Raw genomic sequence first — 21,152 nt, 5'->3', positions numbered from 1 at the left:
GAGGAAGACAACCACTGCATCTCTGCAGTACACATGTAGTCAAATGAAAAGTTACATGTGAAGATTTAAATAGTCTTCGCTTCATGATGGCAGCGCTGGGTTAGGTGTTGCCAAGACCCCTGCTACGCAACTCAAAGTTTGCCAAGTCAAACGACTTACCTGGAAAGCAGCACTAACAGCTGTGACAGATGACAGAGCACAGGCCCCTCACAGTGACTCTGTATCTGAGGCAGTTTCCTCTCCTCCTCCTCCTCCACCCTCACAAAGCAAACAAGCGGTAACACAAACTGCCACAACCTTCCCTCTGAGCCAACCCTGCTGCACATGGGAGAGGGAAAAAGTGCAGGAGTCATTCTGGGAATTGAGGTCTGACCAGCTCCTCTTAAAGTTTGCAGTTTGAGGTGAGCACTGGGGAAGCATTTGCCCTGCAGAATTGTTATTGCGATGGGTCCATCACAGACCTTTGCCTTGCTTTCCATGAGTGCAAGGGAGAACAGAGGATGCTAGGACACAGAGGAAGGGAAAAATGACAACTGTTCTAAAGCCTTCAAATTGTTCAATGAAAACTCCTCCTTTATAGGCTTCAGGGGGTTTTATTTCACAGAATCACAGAATGTCAGGGATTGGAAGGGACCTTAAAACATCATCCAGTCCAATCCCGCTGCCGGAGCAGGAACACCCAGATGAGGTTACAAGGGAATGCGTCCAGGCTGGTTTTGAATGTCTCCAGAGAAGGAGACTCCACAACCCCCCTGGGCAGCCTGTTCCAGTGTTCTGTCATCCTCACCCTTCTGTCACATGAAGAAGTTTCTTCTCATATTTAAGTGGAACCTCCTGTGTTCCAGTGTGAACCCATTGCCCCTTGTCCTGTCATTGGTTGTCACCGAGAAGAGCCTGGCTCCATCCTCCTGACACTCACCCTTTACATATTTATAAACATGACTGAGGTCACCCCTCAGTCTCCTCTTCTCCAAGCTAAAGAGACCCAGCTCCCTCAGCCTTTCCTCATAAGGGAGATGCTCCACTCCATCATCTTTGTTGCGCTGTGCTGGACTTTCTCCAGCAGTTCCCTGTCCTTCTGGAACTGAGGGGCCCGGAACTGGGCACAATATTCCAGATGCGGCCTCACCAAGGCACAGTGGTTGTTTGGTTTGTTTGGGGTTTTGTTTGTTTTAAATATCCACTTCAAAGTCCAAGTGGGAACAGACAACCTGCATTAAACTTTTAGCCTTACTCATCCCCATTAAAGGAAAGCAAAACCTGACTCTGGAACTAACTAATCAGCTTATAGACATACTCTAGCAATTACTTTGATTAATCTTTCTTACAGTAGCAAAAGAAGACACATGTAACCTGATCCAGAGATGAACTCAGTGTTCAGGATATGAGAGGGAGTTCAGCTTTCCACAGATATTCTCTTTGCCCCTCCAGGATGCAGGTATTGTTTGTCTTTTCTCTGGAGGAGTTGCCATATTCCCTTTCCTATTCTCTCACATAGGAGTTTTACTGATCTGTTCCTGTTTGGCAGTTCAGTAGTCCTTGCAGAAACAAAAGAAGCATCTTTGCATTTTGACAGATTCACAAGGCAAAACTTATTGGAACAAGACCACTCAAAAGAGAAGGAAAAAACCACACACACACACAACCCCACCACACACACACCCCAAAAGAACAACAACAACAAAACACAAAAAAAAACCCCAAACAAACAAAAAACCCCACAACACCACACCCACATACCACATATGAACACATGATACCTTCAGCATTAATCGATTCTTCATAGGAATCCTATGCAACTCTAAATTGGAGCAGGTCTCAATCGTGAAATCGGTAAACAGACTACAGAAATATTTTACCAAGACAAGCTAGTCTTCTGCTGAATTATAGGCCAAGAAAGCCTTTCTAAAGTCATGTGAGAAGCCTTTGAGGTTTCAGATGCAATATCTGGCAGCCTATATTAAAGGGAAGCTATCATTCCATTAGTAGTTTCTCATGAGCACTAAACTGTAACTTGACTCCCCTAGTCCATGGAAACTTAAATTAAGGAGACGGCCCACTGGGCCTCCAGAATACACTATATAACCTGTTGGCCTGAAGTTCAGGGAAAAAAAATGACACCAATGCAAGCAAATAGATTTGTTAGGGCATGTTAAACTAAAAAGCATAAGAAAGACTTAACACAAGCCTAAAGTGACTGTTCCCTTATCAAGTATATTTAAAATGAAACCTGGGTTTTAAACCTAAAGGTTTGCAAGAGGATTCTGCAGATTCTAAGATATAAACATAGCAAGTTACAAGACCATTATTTGTTAAGTAGCTGATTAAAAAACAAATTTCAGCACTTAAATGCATACAGATCTGTTTTGAAAGATAGGTTCCTCATATTCATCCCCTTCTACACCATCTCATGTTCCGTCATCTAGAACTAGGGCATGAATATTTCAATATTTGCTGTATTAGCTGCCCCTAGGTAAATTATTCCCAAGCTGGAAACTCTTTAAAGGAATTAACTTCATGTAGTACTTTTTGGTTGAAGCATTCAAGAGGATGCCTCTGATTTGTTGCTATGTAGGATATGTAAGATTCAGGCTTACTCTGCTCAGCACACAAGATCTCATTTTGAATACCATGGCCAACTTTTAGAAGTGCCATTCAAGAAGGCTATAAACCAACTGAAGGGTTGCAGCAACATGAATTACCAGAGATCTAAAGAAAACATACCTATTAGAAAAGGTTGAAGGAGCTGTTAAGCATGAAATAAGAAGCTTAACTCTAAGAGAGGGTGGGCTCAGGAACAAAGTACAAACTCATCATTACTTTGTCTATCATTGGAGATAGAGTGTGTCACGTAAACCTCTAAGTTAGGAAACTCTGTCAGGAAATGCAAGTGGGACTGATCCAAATACTTCAAAGAAAAGTACCCTGAAACTCTAATGTAGCCTTAATATCAATATCAATCAAGCTTTGCCAATTTTTTATGCTTGATAAGGATGGTCAGAGAAGCAGCATAGAATTGAACCTATAATTAAAAACTGATGATGATTTGGGACAAACATTTGTTATCTTAATATTGAAGCCCTTATATTCCTCTATATTGATCCCAGGCAAGATTAAATGGTCCATCATTAACTACAATGAAAGTCTGAAATTCACTTAACACTTATAGCGAAAATATCATTTTAGACAGGTTTGTAAATCATTACCGAAGAGTAGATTCAAAAGCTGGAGTCCTACTTGAGCAGCAACATGGCAACCAGCACCTTCATATGACTTTGAAGTATTTATGCAATAATCTTGCTTTTTCTTCATATCAATAGCCCTGCTCTGCTACTGAGCATTAGCATTCACAGACCAGAAATGCAAAGTAACTTTCAGTACTTGAGAAGAAACAAATGAAGAAGGAATCATACCATGATATAGAACACTTCCATCAAAAGCATCAGGTATGGTTTCTTTATGGGGAGAAGAATGCTTATTTGTTTACCTGATCATGGTAAGTGTTGCACAATGTGGTTTTGTGAAAGCTGAGGAGAACTTAAAATGCAATTCTACACCACAAACTATTTTCCTTTTCAAAAAAAAAAAAAAAAAAAAAGAACAGGCCTACCATGATCTTTAAACATTATTTAACACTAATGATTAGGAGTCATGTATTACAACCTTTGCTTGCTACTGTTCATCCTTTTTACTATCAGCAACAATTTTTCAGAGCTCCTAACCCAATATTCATTGCCTGGATTAGTACATGCCCTTTACTTAAATAGCAGGCTTACATTCAGACTGATATAGAGGAACGGCTAATTGCAGCAGCATACCAATCCCCCTCAATCTCCGCAACCTGTGTACAAACACCACAGAGTAAATGAAAACTGCAAGTTTTACATACATACTCACCAGATTTTGTGTCATTATCCCAATCCCACGCTTCTAGTATTAATGTGAATGATCTCTGAAAAGAAACAAAACACCAGTTAGATAGTAATAAACTAATGCTACACACCAGACACAAGCAGTGATTGGCAATTATTAGGTTGGTGCAAAAATAATTGCAGTTTTTTACCTTGAATTTTAAATAATTATAAATAGTCTCAAACACATCTTTATTAATCAAAATAGGAACCATTACAATCAACACATTTTTGCCAACAAGAAATTAGTTTGTTTATTCCTGCAGCATAAAAATCCATACTTCAGGATACAACAAACTGTTGGAAGCATTTTCTGCATCCTGCTGGCTGTGGAAATGTTTTCCCTGCAAAAAGTTCTCAAGATGCTTGAAGTAGTAGTCAGCTGGCAAGAGGTCAGGTGAATATGGCGGATAAGGCAAAACTTCACAGCCCAATTTGTTCAACTTTTGAAGCGTTGGTTGTGTGACATGTGGTCAGGTGTTGTTATGGGGAAGAACTGAGCCCTTTCTGTTGACCAATGCTGGCTGCAGGCATTAGAGTTTCCAATGCATCTCACTGATTTGCTGAGCAGACGTCTCAGATGGAATGGTTTCACTGGGATTCAGAAAGTTGTAGCGGATCAGATTGACAGCAGAGCACCAAACAGTGACCATGACCTTTTTTTGGTACAAATTTGGCTGCGGGAAGTGCATTGGAGGTTCTCAGTCCAACCACAGAGCTGGTTATTGTCATATAAAAATCCACTATTCATGGCACGTGACAATCTGATCAAGAAATGGTTCACTGTTGTTGGGTGGAATAAAAGATGATGACGCTTCAAAGCAACGACTCATTTGATTTTTGGTCAGCTCATGAGACACCCACATATTGAGCTTTTTCACCTTTCCAATTTGCTTCAACTGTCAGATGACCATAGAATGGTCAATGTTGAGTTCTTTGGCAACTTCTCATGTAGTTGTAAGAGGATCAGCTTCAATGACTGCCCTCAACTAGTCGTTGTCAACTTCCAACGGCCGGCCACTACACTCATCTTCAAGGCTCTCATCTCCTTTGTGAAGCTTCTTGAACTACCACTGCTGTCTGTTCATTGGCAGTTCCTGGGCCAAATGTGTTATTGTTGTGAGTTGTCTCTGCTGCATTACGACCCATTTGAACTTGAATAAGACAACTGCTTGAATTTGCTTTTTGTCTACCATCATTTCCATAGTCTAAAATAAATGTAAGATAAATAGCAAGTAATAAGTCAGCAGCAAAAAAAAAAACAACAACCCACAAAGTGAGAAAAGCACATTAAAATGACGTATAACATAACCACATTTATTTCAGAATGTATTCCAATACCCGACACTAAATTTCAACAACGCAAAAACTGCAATTCCTTTTGCACCAACGTAATAGCAAACATTGCTGCTACATGAAAGCCAACTGAAAGCAGTTTAAATTTTACTTCTCTGCTGTCATGTGAAAGCCCTTGAAGGCATCTTCTCAAAAGCATGAAATAACAGCATTAAAAATTGTGGGGTGAAGCACGCTAACAGCAAAACAAAAACATCCCTCCCCACACAGCAAGGACTGAATTATTATTCCCTTCCCACTGCATCTAATTTTCAGCTTTGCTTAGCCACAGAAATCCTTTTCAGAAGTAGCCCTAAAAGGTTTGAATGAAGTGAGGGGTTCTGAAGATTGGGAAACAGCCAGGATATTTAAGACTTAAGCAACTGAAGTTCATTAAAAAAAGGAATAAAATCAGAGTCATCCCTTCAGAAGTGCACAAAAAAAACCCCAGTCTATATAACAGATCATTTTGCTGTTTTGTAGAAAAAAAATCTCTAAAGAATAAACACACAAAAATCCACGCTGCATCTATCAAGAATTTAGACTTCTTTCTCATGAAAGCGGTAGGGTGAAACACAGACCTGGAAAAGACACAGCAGAAACATAATTGTTAAAGGAAGCACACTTGGTAGTATGCTTTCCCCTGAGGAAAGAAGTTTTAAAATGATTTGGAAAAAGCATGAAGGCTTTACTTCACTAAAGCAAGGTTTCAGGTGTTTTTCTTGGTTTTATGACCAAATATGTAGGATAGATAGATAGATAGATAGATAGATAGATAGATAGATAGATAGATAGATAGATAGATAGATATTCAAATACTAAACTTTTTTAGGAAAAAGTTACTTTATGCATACATGTAACATTTACCTGTTGAGTTTAACAAGAGCAGGTGTCAAACCCTTCAGCTTTGACAGTTTCCAGCTTGACCAAGTTAATGTTGAGATGCTCACACACATTTAAAACCAAGGAAAAAACCTCTAAGAACAGAAACTTCTTCCACCGCTATCAAAAAACCCTCATGTATACATCTTTATGCTTAGAGGCAAGCCATGCCAAAAACTGAAGCTCATTAAACACAGCAGAGCCAAGCCTTGATATGCACAGAATTCACAGGCTAATCATCTATGATTCACGTGGACTTGGGGACATTCAGCCAATAAATTGAGAGTACTGTCTTAGGAAGAAGATTATTGAAGAATTCAACTGCCCTTCACAGGGTGCTTAGGACCATTTTGCTGTTACATACAGACCATCCCCACCAAGGAAGGTTGATCCTAACACTGAAATATCCCGATTTTAGAACAACAGTAGCAACAACAACAACAAAAAGATAAGTGCAGCACCCTAAGCAGAAGGGCTCTTCACCTGAGGTCCTTCATGACTACAGCAAGGGACCAGTCTACTCAGAAATGAACTTAACTGAGTGCATATTTTTCTATTGCTTAGTTACATTAACATATAAACCACAAACTATGCTTTTGAAATACTTTTCTGTACTTGCAGCTTCAGACATATACCAAGGAAGATAATTTTCCATCGCTGAAACAGATAAAGGTTTAGTGGTAAATCACTGAAACGGATAAAGGTTTAGTGGTAAATAGATTACACTCAAGGAAGGAGGGAAGAAAGAAGCTCAGCAGTGACAACACTGGACAGAGGCATATTTGAATTCCTTTGGAAAAGGACAACTGAGAGACCAGCTGAGACAGTAAAAGCCTCTGCTTCTGAGGTACAACAACATCACAGAACTCACAACTCCACAGTTATTTTGAAAACAAAAGTTAGTGGAACATCGCAGTAGCTTCACCCTTCAACTGCCCGCTCTCCCCTGTCCCCCAACCTCAGCATTGAGGGAAGCAGGATAGCATCCTCCTGTATTCTGAAAACACTACCTGGTACCCATCTCCTAAAATAACATCTGAAAAACAAATGTGAACAGTATCAGAAAATAAACCCTGAAGTTTGACTCTGGCAATTGCAAGTCTCCTTATTTTGGGTCAAAATTACGAGTGCTAACCTAGGCAGGATTCTGCAAATCAGTGCATGATCCAAAGCTCTGCTATCCACTACCCCTGCTTTTAACAGCCAGTCTTCTAACATCGGTTTTCCTGTGTTACATTGATTTGTCTTAGAAGTACAAAATAGTGCTCAAGTGCTTCCAGATGTCCACTTACTCATCTTATGTAAGTGCTGGTCTTTCCTCCTGCAAACTGGCTGCTGCATCTGACTGCCCACACAGGCTAATACAGGGCAAGAAACAAAAGAAATAATTAAGCTGGACTTGCTGCCTTCAGAAACATATTGGTCAACAATGATTTCCCAACATTCCACCTCAAAGCAGATTTGTATCTTTGCTTAGGATGCTAGAGAAGTTCTGTGGGTAAAAGAACTCCATGCAATGCGCTGCTCCAGCACACACGTGCTGGAAGGTGTGAATAGGGATAAAGAGGCATTCTACCGATTTTTACATGCTTAAAGTTAAGAGTTCCATAGCTCCGGTGGCAAATCTGACCATCTAAGCTAGCACAGACTCTGGAGTTGAAAAGATTACTACCTTATAGAAACTTAACAGTACATAACAAGTAACAATGACTCTGGCGCACAAGTCTTCTTCCAAGATGTGGAACAACCAAATTTCTGGGCAAATAACTGATCCTGCAGCCCGCACAGCTCGTGCTGCCTCCCGGTGGCAGGCAGGGCAAGGACATGGCTCTGCAAGCCCCAGCTTACACAGGCCTGGTGTCAAGCATTTGCTGCTACCCTCCTCCCACTGATGACCATCAAGAACTATAAGCCCATCTATAAAAAACTTAAAAACACATACGCAACAAAGACAAGACCAACACTATTGAATCCTTTCACTTACTGGCATCCCATTGCCTCACTTGCCCCGTGTCTACTTCTGGTCTAACAGTCAAGCACTTGGCCATTTACACATGAGCAACAACGCAGAGTGTAACATTTTAGGAAGAACTCATTGGCACACTTTAAGAAATGAGAGATGTTATTCAAATGGCAGTAAATGGTATTGATAGACAAACGCACATTTACTGGAAAAATCAGTTTCAGCTGGGACAGTTCTCAGTTGTGCAACTTCCTGCTCTCTACTGACAGTTACAGTCACCCTTAAAAACCCCCAACAGACACAGCAGAAACATAACCAGAAAAACTGATTTTGTGGCTATCCTGCCTCTAGAGAAGACAATTGTTACCAACCCAACCTGGCACCTCTTCGCACCTCCAGCTAGTCAATAACCACAAAGAGGAATTCCTCTCCACAGTAGTGTGAGGGATAATCACATTATAGTTTCTATACCTCAAAACCAGAAACAGATCCTTAATCTACTGGTTAAAAAAAAAACAAGCAAACAAACAAACACACACACACCAAACACACACCTCTCCTGCCTGCCCCAAAGTACCAAGTCTTGCAAAATATCTGCTCAAGTTGTTATAAAAAGAAATGCAAAATTCAAAAGAACAGCTGAAAACTTACAAAGAAGCACCACTGTTACCAAATATGTTCATGGTATGCGGCACTGAGAGCTTTCCAGTTATTGCTCAACTATCAGCAACATTTGTTTGACTACCAGAAACATTTATTAGTGAAAATTTTAATATCCATACACTCACCCATACTATAACCCTGTCCAATAACCACAGTAAGAGCTGTAAGCTGAATGACACTAATGGATACGAGTTCTGAAGAACACTTTTAGCTTACGTAATGGACATACTCATTTTATAAAAGCTCTGCCATTGGCTTGCATTAGTCACGCCTGTGCTCTCCAACAGAAAGTCTAACATAGGCAACCCAGCACGACCTGCAAGTAACTCTTCTACAGCACAGATGCTTATACCAGACATCTTTCTTAAATTATGATTCCAGAAAACAATTACAGAACTTGCATTAACTTAGCTCTTGTCCAGAACCTAAGGTCTACCCATACTGTGAATCTTTAAACCCCTCACATCACCAGCAGTGTACCAGCTCTTTGACATATCATGATTAAGAAGGGGCTAGCTTATAAGCTACTTAAGGTAAAAAGTTATCCACAGGGGTTGTTGATTAGCATAGATGTGTGTTTAAGTGCCAGCATAAATTTAACATACAACTCTATTTTTCCAGCAAGCACCCCAAGAATGTCTCAAATTCATGAGTATTTTATGCATAATACACATAAAGGGGTGAATACAGAGCACTGAAAACATACTTGATTCTACAGACTTTGGTGGCTAGTTTATCCTCCATAGAGAATTAAACACAAGACAGCACTCGTGCTCATCAAATCAAACCCCAGATGATGTTAAAGGCTACAAGTCAGAAGAGAAACACCAGCACACTTCTGCAGAAAAGCTCAGCTTTGTGAGGGAACCATTTTGTAGGAGTTAATTAAATAGATACACCAGGCAGTTTGGAAAGATAGAAATTAAGCCTGTTTATCCTGGTTATGCTGTTTCAGTTGTGTTCTTCTCAGGATTGGTGTTGACAAAAGCAACTTCAAAGCATTATTCCACTGTTTACATTAAACAAAACACTCCCCATACCATCCCAGTTACCTCCTTTCTGGGGAGGGGGGAAAGAAGACCTGCAATATCGGTTTGGCATTTTTCTCTACGTGAACTATTACTACTACCTTGATATTTACTAATCAACATTCAAAAGTGGTGGTTTTTTGTTTTTGTTTGTTTTGGTTGTTTTTGACAAAACAGACATGTCAGACTTTTTAGCCCAAGAACGATGATCGATCTGCTGACAGCATTTTCCGTCAGGTATAGAACTTATGTGCTGCAACTCAAAGCCTGAAAACTGCAAAAAGTTAAGGTTGAGGTTAAATCAACAGTTGGTATTTTCTGCATCAATAACAACCTATTGTGTATTAAAATACTTCTACTCTGAACAAAGAATTACCACTTCTGTGTGAATAAATGGACTTTGACTGGAGTTTCTACGTGGAAAAACCTCAGAAAAAAAGCAGGAACTGGCTATGAATTAGAAATAAGCATGGCTCTTAAGTAAATCCAGAGCCCAGATTATCTTCCTGTTCCAGTCACACAGTAAACACAAGGCCTCATCACCAGTCCGTACCATTTCCTTTCAAATCTCAATCAAGGATATGCAACAGTTCTATGTGAACATTTCAACAGTAAAAAAAAGCAGGTCAAAAGCCAGCAGCACATCATTACTCTTACTGCAGAGGTTACAAAAATTATACTAGCAGTAACTCATCACCAGTATTTCTTGCAACCAAGCACATTAAGTCTTGACCAGCACAGTCAACACTCAGATTTGCTTTCCTAAGAAGCTTCTAGACAAGCCAGACAAACACAGGTTTGAGGGCTTCCCCCCCAGCACCTCTCTCCCTCCCCCAAGCAGCATGTTTGCCATGGAAAAAGCTGACCTGAAGGCAGGCATATTCTGTTTCCTTCCCCAGGCGCCCTGCAGCTAGGCAAGTTCTTACAGCTTCCTCATGAATAAGCCAGAGGTGCAAAGAGAATAAGGGAGAAATGAAGAAACACTCCAAAAAGGTCCAGGACTCACCGTCAACACAGCTTTAAAGGCAGACAGATGGAAAAAGCCTGCAGGTTGGTCTTTTAGAAGCAGACATTATAAAGACACAACTGAGACCTTTACTGAAGGAATAAATGTTCCCCATTTTTGGGGGGAAAGATGTTTTTTGAAACTTGAAGGATGTTTCAGCCATGCAAGAACTCATCTGCTGAACGCAAAGGCCATTCCATCACACAAAATAAAGGCACCCATCCTCTAAACCCTCATTTTTCATTTGAGAAGTAAGCGCCATTGGCATAACGAGTCCTAAACAAAAGCCTCCCCTTTGGAAACCAGGGCCAAAAAAAAAAAACAACAAACAAAAAAAACCAAGTGTTATGAGTGCTGTAGAAGGCCAGGTTAAAATACCGCAAACAGCAGAGAGCAGAAAACAGTTGAGCAACCTGCAGCTTTCTGTTTGAGAGCAATTACTGCAGTTATACTCCTCTTGGCCCAGGCACAAAAGCAGGGCAGTGTTTACAAGCTTTGGAGCCCTCCTGTTGTTTGAGGGGATCTCTTCATGAATTATCCCCACCTGACAGTCTTTAGGAAGTCTGCAAAACCAGGGAGGAGAGGGGGGTATTTTTTGCCACGGTTAACAGCCAGCAGGCTGATATCTCTCCGCCTACATGAATTTGAACACTTCATTCCACTCCTCCCCCAAACTAAGCAAAGTCAAAACTGGAGGAGTGTGTATGTGTGTACACATATGGGGGTGGCAAAGGGGAATATCTAGATGTCTAGACTATTAAGACTCATTTCATTGCAAAAGGAGCACAAATCAAAACAACAGGTGAATAATGCAGTCCGTCTCAGAGTTAATATATCAAATTTAACACCCAGGTAGAGACTAACCTCCCATTAAATAAAATTACTCAGGAACTGGGTGGAAAAATCCTACCAACAACCAGCCGCATGCATCTAGAAGATAAAACAACTTCAAGGAGGAACTCAGAGAGGTATTACAACATCTATCTGGCAGTGCCTAGCACTTTGTGAAACAGGAGCAGAGAGTGATTCTCTCCAAGGGGATCAAACTACTAGATCATTACATACTTTACCAGATGATCCTGCTGCTATGGCACAATGCAACAGGAGTTTCTTGATATGAGGGTGTCTTGGGACAGCAAACATTTTAACTGTGGATTTCTAAAAAACACCTAAAGTCACATATTAGCTTTAGCTTATGCCTGTAGAAACAATGACTCATTTTCAGGTAGCTCACAAGAGGCAAAAATGCCATGCCTCTGACTAGAGCTTCTCAAGGGAGAGCATTAATGCAGCCACCTCAGACCACATACAGAGCAAGGAGAAAGCTCTCTGGAGATCCACCTACATATGAGAAGCTAAACTATCAGAACACAGACTCCCAAAGCTTCTTGTAACTTGGCACCCTGGGCAAACTCAAAGCAAATCTCAGCCGATTCAACCCTGTGACAAATGAAAGGTCTTACAGACCTGCACATTTGCTCCCGGTACCTCAGTACTGGCTCTGACCTTTGGTCCCAGCCTCTGTCAGACAGCTGCTGCAGACAGAGCAGCATCCTCCTTCAGTAAATAGGAAGCATCCACCTCACAGTTTTCACAATGCCAGGAGCAAATCACTAGCTGCTTAACTCAGAAAAGCTGTGGGAGACCTGACCAGGCAGTAGTTATGTCAGAAGAAAAGCTGAGCTGCCAGCTACTCCCAGAACACTACAAGGTTCTAATAGAGAAGAGCTCAACCCTATTTTAAAGCAGTGCCTTTCACCATTACACACACAGCCGAAATGCTAGTCCCAAGGAACAGAATTCCTGCCTCTGCTTTTTATAGCTGTCTGCTGTCCATCCCCGCCCTGCCCACCCCCTCCCAACTCCCGCACATACACATCTCTGTACGTGGGGAGATCAAGTTCCTACTCTGAAGTCCAAGCTGTCAGCTGGGGCCACTTAAATTTAAACAAACACCACAGGATTGGCTTCCAAATCATTTATTTCCCTCATACTTCCAGAACTAAACAAACAAAACAAACAAAAAAAAAACCCATGCCAGTGAAAACATAGCTACTTATCCTTTGCTGCAATTTTCCAGTAAGAAATTAGACTAATATCAATGGGTAATACCAATGCAAGCTATCAGCTACCCCATTTACCAGTTTTATTGAAGCACTTACTTTACTGCAGATACCTTCTGCTTAAGCCACCTCTGGACACCTCCTATGAACCACAAGTCTCAACAAAAGTATATCAAAAACACAGAATCGACTGGGTTGGAAAAGACCTCAGAGATCATCAAGTCCAACCCTTGAACATATCAATACATCAAGGATGACATAGATAAATATTTTTGTTTTGCCTACCAGATGAGCAAACATAATGCTCATAAAAAAAAAAAAATCTTTTTAATCTTAGGTGAATTATTAGTAACTAGAACTTTACTGTAGTGGCTAGAATAGTAGCATTCCAGGAGGTCTTTAAACCAGTTCTTTAATATATACACAGTTTAATCTTACCAATGATTTCTTTCTCTTTCCATGGTATCTTTAAGAATTCTTTGTACTAATTGTCATAATGAGAGTACAGTATTTCAAATATTGTTATTTAAACATCCAACCTTGATGAATATAAACTAATTTTCAGAGAGCCTCATATAACCCTGAGTTAATGACACCTGTGACTTTGTTCTTCTGTGCAAGCTTTCATTGATAAAGCAAGTTATCACAAAATATGTCTTGTGACTTGTCAATTCCATAAACAGCTGGTCCTTTGACCCACCAAAGGCAGCTCACTAAGCAAGTTGCCTTCACAAGCTTCACCCAAGTTCTTTGATCAGATCACAGTAACACTCTCATCCATGTCTTGATTACTTAATATTCAGAAGTCAGTTGGTAAAGTGCGCCCTGGCTAGATGGGATGCTTGAGAATGCGGGGGGAAAACAGGGATTCTGTAAATGCAGGTGAAAGGAAGCAGTGTGGGAGGGACAGCATCCCCTGAAAGAGGGATGTTAGAAATCAAAGGTCCAGAGAAAGCAACAGGAAGGAAGAAAAGAATCAAATTATTTCCATGAGAGGAATTCAAGACTTGATCAAAACTCCACATGGAAGACAGACACCTGGAGTATACAATAGAAGTTTGCAACACTACAAAAGACCCTGGAGAGCTTCTCGTTCTTGACAAAAACTTTAGTTTTTTAGGGCATCAAATCAAGGTAACAGGAACCACGGTCAGAAGAAAAGAAATTAGATGGCACTTCATGTAAAGTTTGGCAAAATGTTACACAGGTTGCCCAGGGGCAAAGTGGTTTTAAGAGCTTTGTGGATCCAAGGGCAGACTGGCAGAGATACTGAGCAGAGACCCATCAACTAGTTCAGAAGTTCCCCGGTTGAAAACAAAAGTTGGGAGAATTAAAATAAATTTTCTATATTCTTGCTCTTAACCTTCCATGAGCATTTGCTTATGTTGCTTGGACTCTGGTTTCAGTACAGGTGCTTTTCTGAAACAAGTATTCCAGTTTTTCTGATGGCTGACATTAAAACAAGAGAGTACTTAAAAAAAACTCAGTTACACTGTAGAATCTTGCATGCCTGCCTGAGTATGTATCCCAGGGTAATCAAAATAACAACCAAGGAATGTTTGGAGAAAAAAATGTAAGCCAGGAGAAAGAAAACACAGTTCTGAATTAGGTTTATAATTTTCCCAGAACACCTCTTTGAAAGCCATGTCAGAGGTCATAACTGAAAAACCTAATCAAGATTCTTCTTTCTGCCATACTGAAATGTCACTTGAAATAATTGAAAACAAATCACCAAACCATGTATGCCATGTACCTGCTGCAGTAGATGTAACAAATGCTATTCAGAGAAAAGACAAGCTGAGCTAAAGCATTTAACTGGGAGATCTTACTATTTGGAATAAAGATTTAGAGGACTATAAGCTTTTCTAAAACTTCCCCTAAGGAACAGCTAATCACTCTTAAAAGACTGTCTGGATTAATTCAGGTGGCACAAAGCAGAACATACTGTCATCCAAGGTAAGATAAGAGAAATGCACAAATACAACAAGATTGACAAGTGTCAGGTGAAATACTAAGCTTACTGATTTAATAGCAATTTTTCAACATAAAAATTTATCAGCACATTTGTGATACAGATCCTGGTTTAACTATTAAAAAACAGTATTTGTCTTGGGGAAAACTAAACTGAGGTTTACACAGAAAGGTAACCAAAATAACTAGGCAATTAATCTTCAAACTTTAGTTATTATACATACAGTAGCCAAAACAAGCCCCTATTGGCTTCTACATAACATAGATGAAGGCTGGTGCTATTCACAGTTACTCTTACTCCACTAGAAGTGATGCTGCACTGTCTATATACGTCACTGAGCCAAATATCACAGGTCTAGACAGACATGTTCTTCCACGCTATCTGAAGAATACCTCTCCCATTAAAAGCCAGACCTCTCAGTCACTCAGAAACCAGTCTCACTTAAGAAGGAACAAAACAGCTTTGAAAACATCATCTATACTCTCACTCTCCAGGGGAAATAAGGGGAAGAAGCAAACAGGCATGGTGAATATTGGGTTAGCATAACCAGCACAAATGCTGTGAAGGCAAGAGCACCTGTGACAGGCTGGAAATACCAACTATGAAGAAAGAAGACATGTTAGACCTTTAAAGCCAGAAAGGGGGGAAAAAATTAAATTTAAAAAAAAAAAAAAAAGTCAGACTTACTGCAGAAGTTTCCCTAACTTGACTGAACCACCTCAAAAGCAACACTGCTATCTATAAAACTTATCTTCAAATATTGTAAGGAAGTATTGTCAGTACTCAAGACACAGTCTACATGAAGAAGATCCAGTCTCTTCAGAGCCAGACTGATTGCTCAGGTTTCTAGAAGATGCTCCTTGACACTCTGAATGGCTACGCTAAGTACTCCTGATAAAGGCAAACAGTATATCCGCTTAGCTGCTGCAGCAGATCCAAAGGGCTATGGACTTGGCAGTCACTATAGGCTCAGCTCAGTCCAGGGCTCAGACAACACAGGTCTAGAATTTGAGCCAAGATCAGAATCCTTAGTGACCTCAGGAAACATGTTTTAGACCAAAAGAAACAGAGGCTCTATCACAGGCCTTTTGGGGCCACACCTATGAAGGTAAACCTATTTCAGGTAAAGTTTTTGATTTGAACTTTTGCACACTGTCCAGGAGGGAAAACATGCCTTAAACATCTTGGTCAGTACCCACAGAACACAACCTTGTTCAGGTCTCTAACCAGTCATGGCAAAAGACTTCCAGAAACTCAGTAAAACTGGTTTTCTTGTACAAAAAGGAAGGCCACCCCACCACACACATTCCAATCTGCAAAGAGCACGGCAGATTTTGCCTGCATCTTGGAGATGGATCGTTAGATCTGCTGGGCACAGGCCCACCTAGAACCCCCCAATAAGCTTTAGGCACATATAAAACAGGCCTCAAAAAGGACAGCTTCTCCCAGCTCTGGCCAGCTCTTCCAGATGCCAGAGCCCTGCTAAGCTCTTCTTGCTCATACACGATCCACTGTGGAAGAACAAACTGCATTATAAAGAAGGATGATATGCACACAAACTAAAATCCGACAGAAAAGAGTCTTAACAAATCATCTTGCTTGTCACTTATCTTTGTTTCAGTAGCTGATCAGAGGTAATGATGAGCACAAAACATGAAAGAGTTAACACAACCAGCAAATACCAGTGCTCAGAAGCAGCATTAGTGACCACTTCCTACTGCCACAGCTCCCCTCTGCTACTTAATTTACCTAACACAACTATATACGCTAAACCTTTAGACAATCTGATTAAAAGTTAACCAATCTTTAAATATCCTTTGATATAGGTGTTAATATGTCTTGCTCCACCAAGGTTTTCTGGAAAGCAAACTGGGATATAAAACAGCATCAGCAAGCTTTCCTTCCATACCTTAGAAGAATTCAGTATAATAGAAAAGCCAGTCAATTACCAAAATGAAACTATTTTAAACAAAACAGCTACCAAAGCAATAGAATTTGGCGTCCTATACTACAACCATACAAAAAGAAGAGACAACATCCAGTAGTTTGCCCAAAGGTAGTCAAACAAGAGCCCACAGTTTGTATTGTACCCGTCTCTCAAATGGGAGAACCCAGTGTAACCTCCACAGGTTTTGTTTCTCATTCTGACAGTTCTAGAGCAGAAACAGCACGAAGGAAAATGAAATTAAACCCCACATGCATCAAGACTGCAAACACATTAGAACCTCAGGTTCTAGCCTTCCCTTCCATCCTATTCAAGTAGAACAAAGGGTGTTGATTTTTGATTGAGATTAAATCAGAAGTTATCTACAAGAGAAAAGAGTAGCAATTCCAGTAGATGTTTCTCTGTGAGTATCCAATTCTAGTGGACAAAAAAAAGTCAGAAACCTATCAGAAAACACTGTTTTAAACAGTCACAGGATTAAGTTTCAACAGCCATTTTGCCTGATCATTTCATAAAAGGAAATAAACAAGATATTTACATCATGGATACTGTCATGAGTTCACAGCTATTAAGACAGTCCTCTCTACCACCACGGGGGCCAGTACTACCAGTTTCCAGAAGTCCACTAAGTTAATCTGACAGCAAAGAACAGAAGAAAGTATTGATGAAATTAGAGAACAGAGGAAAAAAATCTTTTAGGAAGAGATGTACAACACCATGCAGACAGTTGGGTACCATCTTAACATCATTTTATTAGATTTAAGCAGGAGCTTTCAGCCTTGCTACCACCTTTGAACTGTTTCAGACAAACTTGATATTAACCAAGTATCCATGCCCTCCTCTTCTCCTAAAGTTTTGGAAGAAGTCCAAGATAAATTAAACCCATTATATGTACTCTTTCTTGTTGCATTAATGAAAATGTAGCTAGATTGCCTCTTTTGAAGTGTATGTAACAACCATGAAGATCCATTAATGGTTAGTGCAAGACTTGTTTTATGCTAATATTTAGAATTCAAAGATGAACTGGTAATTAATACTGCTCTTCCCCTCCCCTCCACGCTCCATGTGGCATGGATATTAGTGTCCTCTGGGCACTTCAAGCCATGCATCATTATAATTTCAACTTGAAGTCTAGAGGGAATTAAACTAACTATGTAATAACAGACGTTAATTATTGTTCTAAACACAGAACACCTGCATGCACTCTTTTGTATTGGAAATATGCATACTAAGAAGGTAGGCAAATATGGAAAAAAAAAAAGATATGCCTCAAAGTTCTATGTATGCAAATTTCCCAGGAAGAGAAAGTAGTGTTTTAATCTTCAGCCTTTTAAATTATGTTAGCTGTTGATAGCACTGCAGTCTCTTTGTTTTTGAAAAAGCAAATGCCCACAAAACCAAGTCAAGCTAATGAGCCTGGATGTCTTGCCCTAGGAAGAGGAGAGGCCCATACTCAACCTCTGTTCCTAAGGGAGCACTGTTTTTCTAAATCCTCTTCAACTCTCTCATCAGTCCTACCCAAATGAGTCAACTCTAGAGCTAGTTGGGCAGCATCCATCACATTTGAAACACGACACACAAGGCAAAGGCTTCGCTGGCCCACAGTGATGGCAACAGCTGACTGGTCGAACATTTGTGTAGCTCCAAACAAGATGCATCACTTTTTTCTCCAATGGCGTTGGCTCTGAGCACAGGTATCGTCATACACCTTCTCACTATAAACGAACATGAATGTCTAAGTTTTATTGCTACATGTGTTGCACAACCATTTAGGTCAATTTGACTTTTGCATTTTCACAAGAAACTTATCAAATAGATTGTACATTTCCTTACAACTAGTAACATGTCATTAATCCAAAAAAAAGTGGATAATGCCATTAAGTTGCCCTTCATTTTAGTCCCAGACTGAACACCAGCTCAGTTTTGAATTTCCATACATGCTAAAGAGGCTCACAGAGAAACAAACAGAAGGAAAATGCCTTATTTCAACTTCATGGACAGCTGCTCACCTTCCTGTACAACCTCCTCCGCTCTCTGAACCAGAACACAGCAGACACAACCAAAGCTATATCTGTATTTTCCTGTTCTCCATAAATCTAAAGGAATAAGCTGAGAAATAAGAGTCACCACTATAAGAGATGGTGCAAGTTCTTTTATCAAGACATGCAAGGAGCTTGAATAAAGGATTAAACAGGGATTCTGCACAGACATGCGTACTTAGTTAAATATATATGGAAGCACCAGAGTTTAGTTGAGAAAAAGTTGATTGTCATGTTCCTGAAACAAATGCTTGTGTCGTATTCCAGCAGCAGAACTGAATCTTCTGAACAGTACTTTGTGGCTACAGTAAATCTTTATCACATGCTTGCAGCACTAAGCACTACACTGTATTTAATTACCATTAAAAATGAACTGCTTGCAGCAGCAAATAAACACAGTGTACAATAGTGTATGTAGCCTACAATTCCAAGGTACCTATTGGAATATACGTCAACAAAGACTTGATCAATCCCACCATAACTAGGCAGCATCAGAACTTTAATATCAAACTGTATCTTTCAGATTAATGTAAACTGGAGGGGATCTGACCCCTACTGACTTCTCTGGTGGGCACCAGTGTTACAGCTTTCCTCATAAGGACGAGTATCAATGGAGAAACAGAATGAAGACACGTAATGAAAACTAACATTAGAAAACCTGGAGACTAATTCTGCTAGTCTAAAGCTGGACTCACAATTCAAGAACATGTACTAATGAATACTTTTCAATTTATTTGGTCCTTCATATACCACCGACTCTTTCACTGTTCTGTCTTCTCCAGATTCTTTAGCAAGCTGAAACTTCACGGATTACCAAATCTTGAAAATCCATCCTAAGGGTTTAGGAACAAACAAATTATCACTGAACAGCAAGCTGCCACAAGTCAGACTATCTTTTCCTGCAGCTAAAGCTTATTTTATATACCTTACATCTGTGGTGATCTGGGAGTAGATATGAACAGCTTGTGAAGACCTGTTGATATGCAACAGTTTGTTTTTCCAAGGCATGTGACAATTAGGTTCTGACAGTCCACAGTTTAAGTCCAGGACATGCAGTGTTAGAAAAAGAGACTTAAGTTCTGGGAATCAACTTCTAAAGAATTGCCACCAGCTGGGTTTGAGCAACCACTTCACCCTTCACCTCTCACACAGCAAGGGGAGATGTGCAGTGACTACAAGCTATAAACCATACAACCCTGAAGTTATCACAGCTTAACAGCAAACATCAGAAGGTACTGCAGGAGCACAAACTATTTGACAGCCAACATCTTAAGTATGTATGCAAGTCTAAACATTTCAGTTTCTCTACTTCGTTCCCTTCCTCACCTTCTGATAGAAGAAAGCACTGGTCTGTGTGGATGAATCATGGAAACAATACTCTGTTCTACAGAGGTCTACAATAGCCAACTACAACACTAAAAAATTTTGGGCCTGTTTGTAAACATATGGTTTAAACAACAGTTTATAATCAACACAGGAAGTGTAAAAACTCCATGTTGTGATACAAGGAAAATCATGCTATTGTAAAGTAAAAGGTAACTAGAAATATCAAAAGTACCTAAAAAAATTTTTTGTACATTAAGAGAAAGAAACTGCCACTAAAACATATTAGGCAGCAGCACAGGTGCAATGCTATTAAAATTGTCCTCAACCAATAGGAATAACAGTAAATGGTACCAAAAATGGCACACCCAAAAATACTTCTGCTTCAGTCTTGGAACAGATTAATAATTAAGCCATTTACATTTTTCTTAACGTACTGCTTAAAGTACGTGTTAGTCAAGACTTCCAAGTATGAACAAGCTCCCTAATTAGAACTTCAGTTCTCCAGCTGGAATCCTGGACCTTCACCATTCAAAGTGCAGATTGTGTTTTAAGGCAGATATTTCAACTTTACAAATGCTATAAACAGAATTATACATATTCAGGAAAAAAGAGACTGAAATAATCCTATTTGATGCGTTAGGTTAATTATCATCTCATACAATATTTCACTATAATTTGCATGTACAGAACTGCTTTGGAAGGAGCAAGGAAAGCTAGCTCTACCTGAAACAAGCATTTTCTACCAACTGTAGGATACTGTATCAATACTAATACTAATTCAAATTTGAACATTAGATGCTTAAAGTTATTTAAGCTGGTTTGTTTGAAGTACTAGAATGCATAGGAGAAACTAGAGGCCCAGTGGACTAGCTGGAAGTAGACGAGGCATTGCAAAAACAACTTAAGTGGAATAGCAATCAAATAGCAATGTACTGAACAGAAAACACCAGGAACACATGCTGCTAGGAACAAGATATATGTAATCAGGACTTTCAAGCCCAAAGCAGGATGCAAACAGA

At 39.9% G+C, this 21,152-nt stretch overlaps 1 protein-coding gene across 2 annotated transcripts in view; it reads right to left on the bottom strand.

Annotated features, from left to right (window-relative positions):
* Positions 1–21,152, bottom strand: part of JAG2 (jagged canonical Notch ligand 2) — a gene marked incomplete at its 5' end in the record, with an annotated part of 72,052 nt that overhangs the window by 40,834 nt on the left and 10,066 nt on the right. For both annotated transcript variants that reach the window (XM_082058862.1, XM_082058863.1), the window contains one exon: positions 3,898–3,952. In XM_082058862.1, the coding sequence (XP_081914988.1) occupies positions 3,898–3,952 (55 nt within the window). The remainder of the gene's footprint in view (positions 1–3,897; positions 3,953–21,152) is intronic.

This window comes from Streptopelia decaocto (assembly GCF_964273445.1).
Source record: "Streptopelia decaocto genome assembly, chromosome: 7".
Lineage (NCBI taxonomy): Eukaryota > Metazoa > Chordata > Aves > Columbiformes > Columbidae > Streptopelia > Streptopelia decaocto.
The sequence above is the reverse complement of the archived record's forward strand: the minus strand, read 5'-3'. Positions and strand labels throughout refer to the sequence as shown.